Consider the following 18,332-nt stretch of genomic DNA (forward strand, 5'->3'; position numbering starts at 1 on the left):
TGTAATTCATCTCTTGTAGCTTAAGTCTCAGTGAGAAAGATGAACTATAAATGATGAAGCTAAAACATAGGATGGCCCCCTACATAGGATGGCCCCCTACCATTACTCAGCTGATCTGGCCACCTGGGTACACACCACAGTAACATCAAGACTAGATGTGAGGATTCTCCTTGTCTGGACCCCTATCAGCCTGGTTGGCCATGGCTGTGGTGACCCCGGTTGGCTGGTTGGGGCATCACAAGCTTCAGAAAGAGAGTAGGGGGTTAGCAGCACCTGAATCCTTCCTCTGTTGGACTAGTTCTGACCCCTGGATGCTCTTGATCAGACACCATCTACTCCTCCCCAGATTGTTAGATGACTACTCCTTTATCCCTTCACCAATTCCAGCCTCCACCCCCTAGTCCCATGCCCAGCAATTGAGTGACTACTCTAGCTGCCTTAGGCAGCCACACTTGTTGGGGCTTAATTCCTATCTCCACAGGGCCCCTGGCTGCTGCTGGCTGTGGCTGCCTTCCTCTGCTCTGGGGCTCCTGGCTTCCTCTGAGCTGTGAATATGGTGGAGTCTAGGACCCAGTGGACACCGCCCATTCCTTTGGTTTCTGTGCCAGTTGGGCCTGCCTGCCTGCTTGCTAATGCAGCCTTCCCAGCCTTCATGCTGGCTTGGTTGTTGTTGCTGCAGGCTTCTACAGTCGTCTTTGTCCCTTCAGGCTCTTCTGCCACTGGGTGAGTACCCCAGCAGTGAGCTGTTGGGGTGGGGAGCACTGGGGGGGCGGGTTTTGAAGGCCAGTGCTGGTGCTGGACCCTAGACTACTACAATGCAGTCTACATAGGTCTCTACCTGAAATCAACTCAGAGACTCCTGTTAGTCGAGAATGTCACAGCTCAGTTATTACTGGGAGCTAGGCAGCGCACGCATATTATAACCTTTCTGCATCACTCCATTGGCTGCCTATCGTTTATTGTGCTCAATTCAACATATTGGGTATCACATACAAAGCCCTTCATCATCTTGGACCTTCATATATACAAGACCACTTTTCCATCTATCTCATGCCACAGTAATTTTGCTCATCTGAGCAGGGACTTCTGCAGGTTGCCACCCTGTGGATGGGCAAGATCAACAACTGCCCATATATATGCCTTCTCTGTAGTGCCACCGCACCCCTGTGGAATGGACTGCCTGATTAGATAAGAAAAGCACCCATACTATTGGCATTTTTATAAAGGAAATTTTATGTATGTATGTACGTACGTACGTACGTATGTATGTATAGTCCACATTTCTCACTGAGACTCAAAGCGGATTACATAGTGTGAGATTAGTACACTCAGTAGCAAGGACAAGGGCAGGCATTTCCATACAGTCTCAAGGACATTTCCATGAACCATGTAATAGGATAAATAAATACAAGTTTACAAAGACATAGCATTAGCAAGGATCCAAAACGGAGTTGAAGAATTGCTGAAACAGAACACAATCAATTTCAGAACTGACATTAGACAGCCTGAAGCATAGGGAGTATATAGGAGTACATATTTGAAGCAAGAGATAATATTTACGTAACATGGTGGTGAAATCTATGGTCAGAACTCATTAGCGAATCATCTGAGGCCCTCTCCCTCAATACCGCCCTCCTAACTGAGTAAAAAGCCTTTTTGAATATTTTGGTTTTGCATTGTTTGCTAAAAGCCAGGAGAGAAATAAAGCTGCATTATAGCAGGTTGGTCCAGGAAAATGCATTGTGTTTCTACTGAAGTAATACAAAGTTCTGCAATGTTTAATATGTCATGTTCAGTACTTATGATTTATTTAGATGACAGCTCCTTTTCAAATTTCTGCAATTCCTATTGATTGCTTTGATTATATTGGGTAATCCATCCTCAGTCCCAGTAAGAAAAGCAGGCTATAAATAATTTAAATAAATGAATATAATATGTATCTCTGGACCTTTATTCTGATAGTCATCTAGTCAGTGATGCCAGTCACATAGGTGCCAGTGACTTGACTGTGGTCTTATGTTTTGATAAAGTTACTTTTTAAGTTTGTGTAATGAAAATACAAACACCTAATAATGTTTTCCTGTTTTATACTTAGTTTTAAGCATTGGCGAAGGTGGATTCTGGGAAGGCAGCACTCGAGGACATGTTGGATGGTTTCCTGCAGAATGTATTGAAGAAGTGCAATGTAAACCAAATGAAAGCAAGCCAGGTAAGATGGTACTTTAGAAGGGATCATTAATCAATAGTAAATACATTGTGTTCCATTTTTCCATATCAAAAAATCAAAAGCTTACATTTTATTGCAGATATGAATTTATTGGTTATTATTCAACGAGGAGTTTTTCTGAAATTAGTATAAATGTAAACTATCAAAAAGATGTTGATCATATAGTTCTTTATACAACTTCATTTGCTTTCTAGCACTGTGTGGCAGCAACTGGATTGGTAAAACACTTGGAAGAAGTTTGGTGTTTGGTGTATGAATGAAATTACACTAGATGTGAAGCTGTCCTTTAGATAACACATTTTCCTTGGATACATATTGCATGTCTGGTTATGCAAGGTATTAAATGCAATGTGTACAGTCTTGCCAATGTAACACAATAGAGCTACCATTTTGTCTGCTATGGCAGGCAATCTCCCATCCTTGTGCAGTCCAAGAGAGACTGAGAAAAGGTTGAACTTAAGTGCTCTTTCTTGTAAATTACAGGAGATCTGATGTGAAGTCTTGAATTTATGATGCTTTACATTTTTTGAATTTCTTTTTTGGATTAAGAATTCCTTTTGCTTGCTTTGGAGAAACAACTGTTCCCCAAACTGCAAAATGTCATAAGTATTGTCATTATGACTTGCATTGACAAATATCGCTAGCTTCAAAGTTCCTGCATATTTTAAATTAAAAGGCATTAGTTTTTGTTACTTTTTCTAATTTTAAATGAGCATCACCTGTTAAATAACAAGGTTAATGTTTTCTTCTTCCCAGTAATTTAATTTAGACCTAGCATAGTTGATTGCTGAGATGGTGCCAGGAACTGAGCCACTGAGGGCCAGCTAGTTGCCCCAGTAGGGTCTCAATCCCATTGGCCACTCAACCAACTTTCAGCAACACAAATATTTCCCAGCAGAGTGACATGGATCAGGAGGGCAATTATGGAGATAAAATAGGGAAGCATCGGTTGGCTTCATGGGACTTGCTGTCCCATGGAGCCAGCATTAGGGCTGGGGAATAACGCATTGAACAGAAAAGGGCCTTTCGATGCCAAGGGATCTGCTGTCCATATGCCTTGCCAATGCTCCAAAAGGCTGTAAATTCAATAAAGTTGTGGCCATTCCAACCAAATGAAAGAGTCCGTGTATCTGTCAGTCCCTGGCAGTTAGATCCCCAAGTCCCTCACAGCAAGCACTCAGGCGCATTGGTTGAAGTAACTTTTATTAGAGATCCATACAGTTCAAGATGTTCACACAAAGGTAGCAATTGGCAGAAGTGGCTATTCAAAAAAGGGCACTACTAATTATAGGGAAATGTCCTGCCCTTTGGGTCCGTTGACATTCTGGTGCAAAAGCCCCAAAGAGTTACATGGGAACTGATTAGTTTAGGCTAGACAAAGTACAGAATGAAATCATCCCAATCAATGAGAAAAGATACATTGCTCGCTGCCGGCAGCTTGCTTCCAAGGACACTTACCATAGAAGTGAAAGTAAATACTTTCAAGAGATAACAGTCAACCCCCACTGGCTCAGTACATTACATGTTAGCAGTTAACACATTCTCTGATGATTTATACAGTATACAGAATACAACCTTAGCAAACAGTTATGATCACTACCAAATGCAAATCAGATTAGCAAACAGTTATGATCAGTACAAAATGCAAAACACATTAATGGCAGGTTTGCAGGCATACATGACAGTATCATTTGATGGAACCCAGCTGGCACATGGCACATAGGTTGCAACATTGTAATCTGAAGAAGAGTTATATCTTTCTAAGTCAATTTATATAAGTGTGCTTAGAAAGTGTATCTCTGCTTCGGACTAAAGAAATCTGAAAAACAAATTAAGAATGGTGGAGAGACTAGTGATTAAGTCCTATGTACTGGGGCTATTAAAAGATTTCAGATGAGAAGTGTCAAAAACATGCATAAAATCTGAGAACTCACACCATATCTTCAGTATATCAAAGCTTCCACAGTTTAGAAATAAATACTGAATGTTCCAAATAACATTGTAGGGTTCAGTATTTCTTTAACACAGCAATTCATTGAAGATAATTTCATGTTGGTCTGCAATAGAATAACAAGGTTTGAGTCTAGTTAGTAGCACCTTAAAGACCAACAAGACTTTCAGGGTAATATCTGACAAAGGTAGCTTTGACTCTCAAAAATGTATACCCTGAAAATCTTGTTGGTGTTTAAAGTGCTACTAAATTCAAACCTTGCTATAGCAGTTCATTGTTTCTTACTTGGAGCCCAAGCTATTTCCCTGTTATAAGAAGATTTTTGTATCTATCAGGTTTACCTATCGTTCTCCTATTAAGAATAAACAAGGTGTTATATAGTGTTGCTAGCCCTCCCCTCACAAGCAACTGGTAGGAGTGTGGTGTGTGTGTACTTACCCTGGTATGCACGTGGCCCCTACTAATGAAATCATTTCCAGTGTAACACTGTCACTTCTGACATCGTGCCAGGGCCAATTCTTTAAAAATCAGCCTAAAACATAGGGCATGATGCCAGAAGTGTCTGTGTTGTGCTGGAAATGATGCCATCATTCAGGACTGCAGCCTTACATCTACTTTGCTTTGTGCCTCTTCAGACTCAGGCTCATCTCCCAGTCCTACCTCCTCCCACTTATCAGTTGGTGATTGGTGGGAGACAGAAGTTGCTTGGAGTTTACCTGCTATTGGCAGCTGCCTGGTAAGCTTAGTGCTTTGTGAACAGATCATAAATGAAGTCCAAATATTAAGATTCCCTCTAAGAGGCTTTTGACACCCTGGTTATCTCATTTGTTTCCTCTCCTGTCTCTTTTCTTGGAATCTTGCCTGGAAAGGGGACTTAGCTGAATGCCCAAATACAATCATGTTCAGGGTATAGCTGTTTTAATGTTTATAGAGTCTATAAAAACCATACCAGATATGATGAAGATGAGGGATCTGTGGTTGTCTGCTTTTCTGTAGCTGGGCAAGCATTTCCCCCTGATATATTATTTCTATATGTGTAGGGAGCTTTTTCTAATATGCAGAACGCATTCAAACATGTCAATCTTAGTCTGCAGTGCTGGGGAAGAGATGGAGGAGGAGTGTTCTTTGAAGTCTTGGAGAACATGGCTGCTTTGGAGAAGGCTTATGAAGGAAAGTAAGACCCTGGAATTGAGTCTAATGCAAAAGAAGACCAAGAATGGTCTCTCTCTCCAGCCTCCAGCACTATATAGTCTTCCTTTTTTGTTTGCTTACTGCTGTCTTCAATTTTTGAAGACTGTTAAATTTTTTACCACCATCTCCTGAGGACAAAAAGCATTTCCCCCCACAAACTTATGCTGCCAATTAAAATAAAATGAAGTGAACAGTCCTTGAGTCTTGAGTACTAAAAGCTTTGGAGATTTAAACTACTACAGTTATCTACTCCATCCTTCATTTCTTAAAAGCACTTTATGTGGCAGTATGTAATGTAGACAGGCAGCACTGTGAATCTGGAGATGCCTAACAATTGTTGCCATCTTGTTGGGGTTTCTGAGTAGGATAGTTCTATACATAGGAGGCAGAGAAGTTCTAAGACAATACCCAGGGGCCAGGACACTCACTATAAAACTACAGTTCTCAACACTCTTTCATATGAAGAGTGGTGACTGAGTACTATAGGTATGCCCCAATATCTCTAACTTGCTAGATGGCATATATGAATAATTTGAAACAACTGGAAATATTTGAAACAAATAACATTCCAAAAATGTTATTTGTTTCTTAGGAACAAAATCCATAATTTAGTCATTTTTGTAATGTACCATGAAGGGAATTATTTTTGTATTGAGGAATATACACAGTGCAGTCCTAAGTAGAGTTATACCTTCTAAGACCATTGAATGCAATGGAATTAGAAAGGTTTCACCCTGTTTGTGTGCATATGGTCAGTCATGTGATTGCCACCTTCAGTTAGAAATGGTAGGACCCAAACACAGTATGATGATCCCGCCTTCTTTTTTCTTCTAGTTAGTCCTTAAACAGCAGAAATGGCACCAGAGACATCTTTAATATTCAAAACTAACAATTTTATTTATTTTAGAGGTGAAAGGTCAGGTGAAATCAGGGACTGAAAATTTCTGAGGTAATTCAGCATAGAACTCTCTGAGATAAAATCAGCACCTGCACAGGCTTTAGGTCTTATGGTCTTCACAGATACTTAAATTCTTATGTTTAGAGGCTTTTGTTCCCATGTTTTCTCCAAACACTATGGTACACTTTCTTTTAATTTTCTACGTTTCTTTTAGGTTTAAGAATGCTGGTGCCCACTTTCTAGTACCCCGATCCCCTTCATTTCAAACAGTACTTTCCTTCAGATTTTGACTGAATCTTAAAGTCTCCAAAAGGCAATTTCCAGTCACACCTGATCACTCTCCAGAGCTACTTCCCTGTTTGACTGGGTAGGGAAAGTCTTCTCTCCTTAGAAGAACCATACCCTTTCTTTGGCCCAAATGGGAGACTGCATCTACTTCCCAAACTTCCTTGCCAGCTTTTCTCCAGTTCTCCTGTCAGTGATAAACTGCTTTCAGTTAGGACTATGGCCGAATCCACATTACCTCCACGCGTCCCGGTGTTGCGCTAAATGTCCGCGAAACACCCGGAAGTATAGCGTCTTTCAAGCGCGATTTCTGAAATCGCGCTTGAAAGACGCTATACTTCCGGGTGTTTCGCGGACATTTAGCGCAACACCGGGACGCGCGGAGGTAATGTGGATTCGGCCTATGTCTCCAACTCTTCACACTCAATTCCGATTCCTCTCAGCTAGAGCTGAAAACAGACCCTCCTCTTTCCAGCTCATGCTACCCAATCAGATTCCTTGGAGTAGCCTGTCACTCAAAGCTCTCTCTCTCTCTCTCTCTCTGTGTGTGTATGTGTGAAGGATTAACCTTTAACAGTCCTTCAGCTGTTTGTACAGCACTTCCAGGCTTTTTTTAAAAAAGCAGTCCATCACGCACAGGTTTTCCATCTCATTGAGAACTATGCTGTAGAAACAGAACACAGGGCAGGGCTATACAGAGAATAACAGGTTTGCTCTGAGTCCTGTAGAATAAAGTGAACAGATCGTTTTCAGCAGTACAGTGGGAGCAGGGCAGAAGTCTGTTCTGCCTCCTACAAAACTGGGTCATCAGACGCAAAGGACAAAATTAATTAAACTCAGTAGTGTAGATGAAATTTAGTGACTGCTTTACACATGTAGGAGGAGACTTCCTTGCCGTGAACAAAAAATTATTATTGACTTCAGTTCCTACAAGACAGATAGCTGTCTTGTTCATGGGCAGAACCTTCCAAATGAACTTAAGTTGTGTTTTAAGAAAAAAATAGATGGTGACATTAATTAAAGCAAGGTTAATTAGACCACTAATGATGGAAATAGTTGTAGTATGCTTTCTCCAGACACTCAACTCTTTCTGAAATTGTTCTAGAAAAGCATTGTGTTGTTTCAGTTTAGTAAAACATATTGCCTACATCCTTTAGGAAGAGTGCAAGCTAATGTTATGTGAATCCTGATATTGATTTGATAAAAAACATTACTTCAGATATATAACATTACTGGCATCCAAAGGAAAATAAGTTGAACAAGTTGTTTCTGCATATTTTGTAAAAGTTCATACTCTCGATCAAACACATACATAGTCTAATACTCACAAATGGGAAGCAACTTGTAATCAGCACTAGCCAATGACATCTTTATGGAGCATAATGGGGTTCTTACTCTACTGTATCCAAAGTTTCTCTTTGCAGCCATAAACAGCAGACAAACCGCAGTCAGTTTTCCATGTGATAATAATTAATGCCTGTGATTCATGCAGCACCGTGAATCTTGGGAACATGGTTGTCCTGGAGCCATAAAGATGCCCTTCATGTTTAAGAGATTCAGCAACATTGTTGCTGACAGACTTTCTTGCACCCACTCACTGTACTTTTCCAATCTATAGGCAATTATTTAAGAATGGTTTCAAAGCTTCTATGTGAAAATCCGAAAGACCTTTATAAAAACTGTCAACAGGGGAAAGAGATAAAGATAAAGAAAATCATCATAATCTTGACAAATTTACTGGAAGCATCTGATGCGGAGGTTGCACCATGATGGCTCCAGTGTAGCCCCACTCAGAGTATGTAGTAGTGCTGTCTCTTCATGCAAAGTGGATGAAGCTATGTTGCCAACTCATTTTGTCACTCAACATAAGTGAGGATTACAGTTCCTACTGAATTTATTCTTGGTATTCAAAGGGCAGCTCCCAGTAGCTTTACCTGTTGTTATTCACCCTAGTTGTAAAACACAAAACATCAGAATTAGAAATTAATGTATAGTAGCCCGCATTTCAAATGTGAAAAGAATTTAACATGATCAAATTGAAATGTTAATGATGAAGAAAGTTCAGATCTCTGGCATTGCACTGCTTTGTCAGTAGTGGGCTTAATGTTGCCTTCTTCAGTCTTCTACAGACTGTCCCCACTTATTTGCACCACAGATGTGTCTAACAGTTGTAGAACAGCAGCATTTCTTATTAGTGTATCTGTACAGTGGTTTGAGAAAGGAGACATAATCTATACTTCTGCTTACCTTCTCTCAAATAAGTTGATGGCATCAACTGACTTATATAAATTAGTAATACTCTCACTTGACTTGATTGGACTAAGACATGTGTAACTCTGCTTACGATAGCACTGTTAAGAAATAGGGAAAGCCTGCCCTCTCCCAAACTCTAGGATTAAAAATGGCAGGAAATATGTTTAGCCATCACCCTAATATGCCTCAAAGCACCCCTATATTTTCTCCCACAAAAATGACCAGTTGCCATGCATCAGTATCCCATGGTCAAGATAATATGCTGCCATTTGTCACTGTGTTGCAATGGAGGTTAATCAAGCTCCCAACTTTGATATAGGACAGCAGGGGCTCCAGCGAGAGGGATCTATTTGGATGTTCAATGCATGCACAAATACGTTTTGCTCCGTGGTTCTTGCCTACTCATCTAAGAGGTTCACTGATATATTATTTGAGCTTCAATATGTAAAAAAGTAAGAGTATAAAGAAAGTGACAGAAGGCTTTTGTAGCTTTGTGTCAGAAAGTTTGTCTAGTATATCTGTCTCCCTCCCACCATGGCTACTGCTATATGGGATCAGCCAAACTGTTTGCTATGTTGGTGAGATTGCTATTATATTTATTTAAAATACTTGTATCGTGTTTTACTGTGTACAAACCAGATATCTAAGGCAGTTGACAAAAATTTAAAACAATTCAATAAAAAAATAAGGACCATAACACCTGGGAAACACCCAGAGAAATATTATCAGCAAAATGCAAGCCTATTCAAACTATCAAAAATCATTCAGTATCCCACTCAGCATAAGTAGGGCCCACTTCATGCACCAACTAAGTGAGAGATACAGGAGGGAGGTGGAGCAGTGATATGCAAATAACAGGAAATTTGAAATAAAGAAGGTTCGAGACAACACGGGATATTTTAGAGAGAAGGATGGTTGGGGCATTGCAGGAAAATAGCTTTAAGTGGGAATAGGGTTGCAAACAAACCTGGAGAAAGATGTTGTGTCTCTTTAATAAAAAATTAATGTATAGAAATGAGTAGTTGATGTATTTAATGACATGGAAGTAAATAGCATCACCTGCTAAATAATTTCATATTAAACTTAGTTTTTCTCCAGGCCTGTTGGCAGTCCTGTTGACACCCCCAGGAAGTCTGCTAGAACAGTAAGGAGGCATGCAGGAGAGAGCTGAGCAACATGACTTGGTGGAATAACGTTTGTATTTGCTTTTTAATTGTAAGTCTTCCTTTCCCCATGAAGAAAGAGCCAAGTTAACTGTTGAAAATAGTTTTGTTGCATGTATGTAGTTCGTAGAAGCTACCAAAAACACAGACCAGAAAAGGTTATTAGGAAAATGGAGAGAATCAAATTCCTGTATCCTTAGACAGTTGTCTTTAAGCGATTTTTTAAAAAGACGTTTTATTGTTTACAAAGAAGTGAGCTATTTCACATTTGGAAACTGATAAAAATTATGAAGGGCTGTCCTTTCTGGACAACTATAGAAGAAAACAAAACAAGTTATGTAATCCTCCCTGAGCCTGCTGGTGTGGGGAGGGCAGAATATAAATCAAATAAATAAATATAAATAAATAAGTTAAATATAGAATAGAAATAACATGTTTCTGGGATGTAATACCACAACCAGTTTGTTGTTCTGTGGCATATCTGTCAAAAATACACAAAATCTCACAAATTAACAATAGTGGTCTTTCCTCAACCTTATGCTATGTTTGCCTTTATAGTACTTTATAACTATAATCTTAAACCTGTTGATAGGAAATCCAATTAAATTAAAAGGGTCTACTTATAAGAAACATGTTTATGATGGGGCAATATCAGTGGCTGCCAGGTTACAGTCCAATGCTTTTGCCTATAACTTTAAAATTAGCTGCTGATTTAAAGGATTAAAACTCTACAGATTTCCCTCTTTATCTTGATACCAGTTTTTTCGTAGGCCCTTCCCACACAAGCTGCTATTCAGTAAACTGATGTATATTATTCTCCTTACAAGTTAATGTCTTTATTCTGCTCAAACTTTTCATATTGAATTTGCAGACATGCACTTGTAACTTCTTCCCAAATAATTGTACATAAAACAGTTAAATAGTGGACTTAAAGTTTTGGATTTTTGTGTGTGTTAATGCAATCTGCATATGTATCAAAGAAGAGACTGGTAATACAGCTGTATGAGACAAAATTGTCATTGCTCTTCTCTCCTTGCCTCACAGCTAAAGTCACATTGGCAGGTACACAGTGAGAGACTTTGCTTGAATAAACAGAAAGTTTGTCAGTGCCATTACAGTAGAACCTCACTTTCAGGGCAGGCCATGGCCTTTTAGAACCCGGAATCTGAGAGACCACCTAAATAGCCCTCCATTGCATTTTGCAGTTGAGAAAATAGCCATGCAGTACAATCCTGACTAAGTAGGATTAGTAGCCTCAATATAAAGAAAGCTTCTTAATGAGACCTTGGATTCAGTGTTGCATCTTTATTAAGAGTAAATTTGAACAAGTGATGAATATTTAATTGAATACACGTGAACACATGAAGCTGCCTTATATTGAATCAGACCATTCGTCCATCAAGGTCAGACTGGCAGCAGCTCTCCAGCAACTCACACAGAGGTTTTTCACATTACCTACTGCCTGGTCCTTTTAATTGGAGAGTCCGGGGATTCAACCTGGCACCTTCTGCACACCAAGATGAAACTCAACCTCTGAGCCACAGCCCCTAGTGATAAACTGAACATATGCCTCTTGTCTTAAATTGACTTCCATCCTCCTATGGGAAGTCAGTATTAATTAAAGTCAGGAAATGTTCTGATTTGATTGCTGGACAAAGGAAATAACAATGTACAATTAATCAAATACCAAAAACAATGAACAGTGTGAACCATTAGTGCTATGCATAGGAAAATATCCCAAGATCAAATTTACACTGGATAGCAAAACAAGTGTACTTTAGTGTATAATGACCACTCAGTACAGCATGCAGAGTTCATGCAACCAGCTTTGTAGGGCAGGTCCAGTGATAACACCACCCAGATACGTATCCTGACATAATGTTGTGTGTCACAGAAAGTATTATTTTCATGGGGAATATATTTTTGATAAGTCCAGATATTCAGTTTAGTTGCTTATATATTTTTGTTATATGTCCATCACAAATAAATTTTAAACAATCATGCAATGCATTTTAATTATATGAAATACTTTAGCGTGGGCTTCAAAATGACCTCTTTCCTGTTGCCAACAAAAAGAAAAAAAAATAACAGAGAAGACCAGCAGACAAAGAAAGAATATCTAGACTTTGGTGATTTGTTCTTCTCTTTTTCTTACTCAAGAAGAGGAAGAGAACAACCATTCAAACTGAAGACTAGTTAAGATGGTTAAACTGAAATCCATAGATTCCTCCTTTCCCTTTAAATTTGTGACTGAGTCGGGAAATGAGGCAACTGTGGTTTCTCCCATACATTTTCCTTCTACCTGTGATCCATCTTGCTGTGTTAGACCACATGGATTTCATCTTATGGCAGCAGGTGCAAAAGAATGGTACAGTATCAGAGGGAAAACTTACAGAAAAAACTGCAGCTGCTCTGCTTCCCAATTTCAAAAGTAAAGAAGATTTCTGTAATACAATATGACAGCATTAGGGCAAGTCTACCCTAGTTCATCTTTACCTATCTTTTAGTTTTAAGATACTTACAGTGCAATCCTAAACAGATCCAGAGGAGTTAGCCATGTTAGTCTGTAGTAGCATCTGACGAAGAGAACTGTGATTCTCAAAAGCTTATGCTACAGTAAAGTTGGTTAGTCTTAAAGGTGCTACTGGACTCTTTTCGATCCTAAACAGAGTTACTCCAGTCTAAACCCATTGAAATCAATGAGGTTAGACTGGCGTAACGCTGCTTAGGATTACACTGTCAAAGGTATAAAACACTTCCTGCTTATATGAATTGAATCAAGTTGTCCATAGGGTTGTTGATAACTTTTTGAAATTAGATTCTATGCAGTACATCTATTATCCCTTGCAGCATAAATAACAGGTTGTTATATGGCACAAAACGCTGTAGGTAAGGGGTTTATTTCATCAGATGTGTATCAGTTAACAATGATTGTTCATGTACCTTGCTCTAGCAGTTCAGTTATGAAAATGATCACTAGATGGCATTGTTTAAGTATAAAATAGAAGAAATTCAGTGTTATGAAGCTTCATCTAAGAATGTCTTTGCTTTTCCTTGTACATATATGATTCTCTCTTAAGGGTGTTTAGCAATAACTGAGTTACTTTTTCTTTAAAATTATGAAGATTGATTAGCTATGGTAGGGGGAATTAGTGCTACTAATATTATGCTGCCTGAATAAGGAGCTCTGAAAATAGTTATATTCACATAACAATAAAAAAACATTTGATTTATATACCTTTCAGAATAGTTTACAAAATATGTTATTATTATCCCCACAATAGGGACGCCAAGTGCCCCCACCCCCTGGGCGCGAAATGGGAGGATCAGCACCTAACCGGTATTCCCTAGTTGTGCGTCCTCCTGGCCTGCACAACGACATCACTTCCAGGAAGTGACATCATCGCATGGCCGTGGGCCACACTGAGGGCACTCCCACGTTCCACAGAGGCCCGAATTGGGCCAAATTGGGCCTGATCCAGGCTGAATCAGGCCTGGCAACCATACCCCACAACAACAATTACCCTGTGAGGTGGGTGGGGCTGAGAGAGCTCTGGAAGAGCTGTGACTGGCCCAAGGTCACCCAGCTGGCTTCAAGTGAAGGAGCGGGGATATTTTTCAATGTCTGAAAAATAATGCTTTTTGGTCCTTGAAGTTTTATAGGTAATATGGAACCAAGGTATTTCAGTGGCCTAATTTTCAAGCAATAAATCAGTGTCTGAACTGTACTACTTTACTTTGTAATGTAGGCTCACCTGATGGAATACTCCCTTTAGCAAATAAAGTTCACATAGAGGACCTGCATATCAGTGAGAAGGCAAGGCTAGAGCCATTCTCCATTCCATTAGATTTTTATGTGCAAACAGTTTGGTTTGTTTTGATCTTTGATAGAGGAAGATTCAGTCATATGAGCCCCACTTGCATACTGAAGTGGAAAGGACCAGCACCAGTTATACCATATCACTGAGATCTGGAATAATGTTAAGCTCTCAAACTAAGTCCGAGAGATTTGCACTGGAATGTCAATAATCATAATCCAACCAGGATTCACTCTATTAGTTAACCTCAGTGAGTAACCAGCTCAACTTAAGATACCTCCATGGGCATGAACTGGGAAAATTCTGAACCATGCCGTTCATGGTTCGTCACGTTTCACAAACCACGAACCATGTGAACTTGTCCCAGTTCACACACCGGTTCATTTGGTTCATGGTTTGTCACTTCCTGAGGCCCTGGAATGCCCCCCTTCACAGTCAGAGATGCCAAACTTGCAAGGACTCTTCAGCAGGCTCTCCTCCAGCCACCCTCCAAGTTTGGCAAAGATTGCATTTCAGATGTTCACATTATAGACCCACAAAGCAGATGTCCCCAAGAAAGTTCTATTAGATATAATGGGAGCCAGTCATGAATGCCAATTGACTTGTGTCAGGCTCTTGGCTGGATTTGTTGGAGCCTGGGAGTGGCACACCCTCTAGGTTGGCCTGGGCAGTGGCTGTGGCTCAAGGAAAGCCTCAGATGTGGAGGGAGGAGTTGGAGACACCCTGGATCCCTCTCTCCTTCCGTTGGGATGGCCAGTGTTGCTCCCTCTCTCTCTGATCTTGTCACGCTCTCATCTCTCTAACTCACTCGCTCACTCTCAACTACTCATCACCGGCTCCTTATCCCTGTCCACCTTTATAGGCCCTCCTTGTCACCCTCCCCCAGTCAAGGAGATGTTCTTGGAGAGGAGGACAGAGACAGTCTATGAGACGATGTTAATCTTGGGGGGGGGGGAGGAGAAGATGTTCTTTGGGGAGACATATTCTTTGACAGGAAAAGACAGAGGTGATCCATGAGGGGAGGTTAATCCTGGGGGAAAGAGACCATGAGGGAACAGCATTGCATTCCATAATGAGGAACCCCTGAGCCTGGCAGTGGCCCAGAGACTAAGGTGGGGTCAGAGCCCTGAGCCACCACCTGGGCACCTTCCCAGCCAGGACAGGTGCTGTAAAGAGGAGCCCTCAGTTGAGGAACCCACTAGGCTTCACCCCTGAGCCTGGCAGTGGCACAGAGGCTGGGGGGGGGGGGTCAGAGCCATGATATCCTCAGACAGCTGTTGGTGAGGAGGGGCAAGATTAACTTCTAATGTGGAGGAACCTGGATCTTTAATTCCCAAGGTCCGGGAATTGCAGGGGGAGATTGACCTTTATGAAGGCCAATTGATCTACCAGGTGTCCAGGTGTGAGCGGCAGGCACAGAGCAGGTCTCCCAGGTGGGAGAATATCCGCTCATTCTGGACACTGGGGGGGGGGGAGGAGAGGAACTTCATGGCCACAGATGACATCTGGCCAGATGGCAGCTTTTCATGCCCAGTACTCCAGGGGATCGGAGTTGGGGGCTGGGAGGCTCAGTAAGGTACTCTTGTACCATCACCTCCGCTTAATCCTCTGCAAAGGCATATGTGGACTCCCCAATGCCACCAACCTTCTGGCTCACCACTGTGGACCAGTAAGGGGGGCCTTGTTGGGTGGGCTAGCACAGCCTTGGGCACTGAGCTGATCTGCCTCCTCTGCTGCCACCAACAATCTCTCTTCTGTGCCCTCTTCCATCTGGCCAGATGGTTTTGCCTAGAACCTGTGCACCTCTCCATGGAGGTCCTGTGTACATCGCTAGAACTCAGTGTTGTACATGGTGATGTTACCCTTTATAAAGGGGTCAAAGATGCAGGCCAGTCTGTACACCCCCTCTTGGCAGAGAGGATGCAAGCAGGCGGCCATGCCTGCCTGCAACCTCCTCACCAAGTTCCTGACTCTGGGAAGAAGGGCTTCCCCCTGCTCAAGTTCTTTAGCCAGCAACTGGTCCAGCTCACAGATCGGGGGGTGGTGGCTCTTTCCAGGCTGACTGTGTAGGAGCAGAGGAGGTCAGTGGTTTCCTGAAATGACTCCAGGTGTCAAGATGCTGACCGCATCTGCCATACCCATACCTGAGGGGTTGGGGTTGGAGGTTATGATGTTATGACTGTCTGTTGCAGCTGTGTTTCTTTATTCTCCCAGGATGTGAATTCTTGCTCCTGGGTGCTGGGAAAAGAGCCCACATAACCTTGAACCCTGTGTCCTCCCCTATACAGATAGTTCCCAGCAGGATTAGCCAGCTTCTAGAAAGGGGAAGAGGAAATGTTAACCTGCAAATGATGTATCTTCTTGATACTTGGATTTGCCTCATTCCTGACAATGAACCCAGTAAGGTCATGAACTAGCAACTTTTCAATAAAGCTATTATGGGAGCCACGGGGAGGAAGAATTGATGGGGTTTTTGAATCATCTCAACAACATCCACCTGAACATACAATTCACAATGGAGAAAGAAATCGAGGGAAAACTCCCATTCCTGGATACCTTGGTCATCCGCAAAGCAAACTTTCAGTTAGGTCACAAGGTCTACAGGAAACCAACTCACACTGATCGGTACTTACACAAAAACTCCAATCACCACCCCCGACAGAAAAGAGGCATAATGAAAACATTAGTGGATCGCGCAAGACGGATATGTGAGCCGCACTTTCTCAATGAGGAAATTAATCATCTAAACCACGCACTTCAGGCAAAGGGCTACTCCAGAAAGGAAATCCGAAGAGCAATCAAACCCAGGATGAATCAAACAACCAAGGAAAAACAGTCTCCTACAGGAAAAGTGTTTTTGCCATATATCAAAGGAATAACTGATCAGATGGGAAAGCTTATGAAAAAGCATAACCTTCAAGCAGTATTCAGACCCACCCGAAAAATACAACAGATGCTACGATCAGCAAAAGACAGTAGAGACCCCCTCACCTCTGCAGGAGTATACCGCATACCCTGCAGCTGTGGACAAGTTTACATCGGGACCACAAAGCGTAGCATCCAGACAAGAATAAAAGAACATGAAAGACACTGCAGACTTGGACAACCTGAAAAATCAGCAGTGGCTGAACATAGCCTAACGCAAACAGGGCACAGTATCTTATTCCAGGACACCAAAATACTGGACAACACTTCCAACTACTTTGTCAGACTGCACAGGGAAGCCATTGAAATTCACAAGCATAAGCAAAACTTCAACAGGAAAGAAGAAACCTTAAGAATGAACCGAGCATGGTTACCAGTTCTGAAAAACACCAGGCTAACAAAACTTTCTATCCCCGACAATAGCCCTGCAGAGAAGATTAGCACATCAAGTACCAATCCATATGCAAAAGAACCTCCTCAGGATACAGTGAAGCCTCCCGCCATTAGCATTCCACACCCTGGGAAACTCTTACAGGATGACTCAGCTCAACCCCACCCCTCCTGAGTAGATACAAATGACCTACATCTTTTCCACACTGTGACACTGAGAGATCTCTGTCTTTTGGTGCTACACCTCTGAAGATGCCAGCCACAGCTGCTGGCGAAACGTCAGGAACTACAATGCCAAGACCACGGCAATACAGCCCGGAAAACCCACAACAACCAAAGCTCTTATTAACAAACAGTGGAGTCTTTTGAAGGTTACTTTGGAGATCCTTACATCAGGACATGGACCATTTGGGAGAGGGCTAGCCAGTCTGTGGAGCTAATGCTGAGCTTCTCTCTCCCCCTGCAAAATGGGCACACACATTTCTTTGCTCCAACAGACAAGCCATCATTACATAGGTGGAGTTCCAATGGGTGGGCATGTCTTCGAAGAGCTGGGGCGTGGGATGCTCCTCCTCCCCCTGCCTCTCATGCAGCTGGTGGGAAGAATTAATGATGTGGGGAAAGTGGGCAGCCAGACACTGGTAGCTGTCCAACAAGGCATGCATGTTCAGCATTCCCTGGTCCCAAGTGGGGAGGTCCTACCCAGCCCAAGAGCTTTCCTCACAACCATGTGCACCTTGTGCACCAGGCAGACAATGCCCTGAAGGGATGTGTTATTCAGGGATGTCTCCATGTTTCTACCAGTGTACATAACCATGTAGCCACAGACAACATCACCGACGGGCATCCACTCCCTCAGTCTAGCCTTGATTGCAGTGGCAATGCGGTCCTCATCCATCCCCCAAGCCTGGAGCAGAACCACTCTATAGCCCAGCAGCAGGGCTGTCCCCTCCTCTTGGGGCTCTGATTTTACCCTTGGACTCCAGAGGTCCTCCAGTTGCCACCAGTGGGCAGTGAGGGTGAGGTATCTGTGCTGATGGATGCTCCACAAGTCCTCTGTGATGTGCATGGTTTGCAGCTTATTACAGACCAGCTCTACCCCAGAGCGGTAGATGGATGGCAAGACTCGTCCGCTAAGGGTCTGCTGTGAGGGCATGGTATCCCTGTGGGTAAAATGATGCAGCACCTGCTGAAAGCCAACATCCTCCACAATGGACAAAGGTAGTCTGTC

The 18,332-nt window shown here is 42.1% G+C and overlaps 1 protein-coding gene across 3 annotated transcripts in view; it reads left to right on the forward strand.

Annotated features, from left to right (window-relative positions):
• Positions 1–18,332, forward strand: part of SHANK2 (SH3 and multiple ankyrin repeat domains 2) — an 829,172-nt gene that overhangs the window by 363,118 nt on the left and 447,722 nt on the right. For all 3 annotated transcript variants that reach the window (XM_054971067.1, XM_054971065.1, XM_054971068.1), the window contains one exon: positions 2,096–2,209. In XM_054971067.1, coding sequence (XP_054827042.1) covers positions 2,096–2,209 — 114 coding nt within the window. The remainder of the gene's footprint in view (positions 1–2,095; positions 2,210–18,332) is intronic.

Source organism: Eublepharis macularius, chromosome 2 (assembly GCF_028583425.1).
Source record: "Eublepharis macularius isolate TG4126 chromosome 2, MPM_Emac_v1.0, whole genome shotgun sequence".
NCBI classification, from domain to species: Eukaryota; Metazoa; Chordata; class Lepidosauria; order Squamata; family Eublepharidae; genus Eublepharis; species Eublepharis macularius.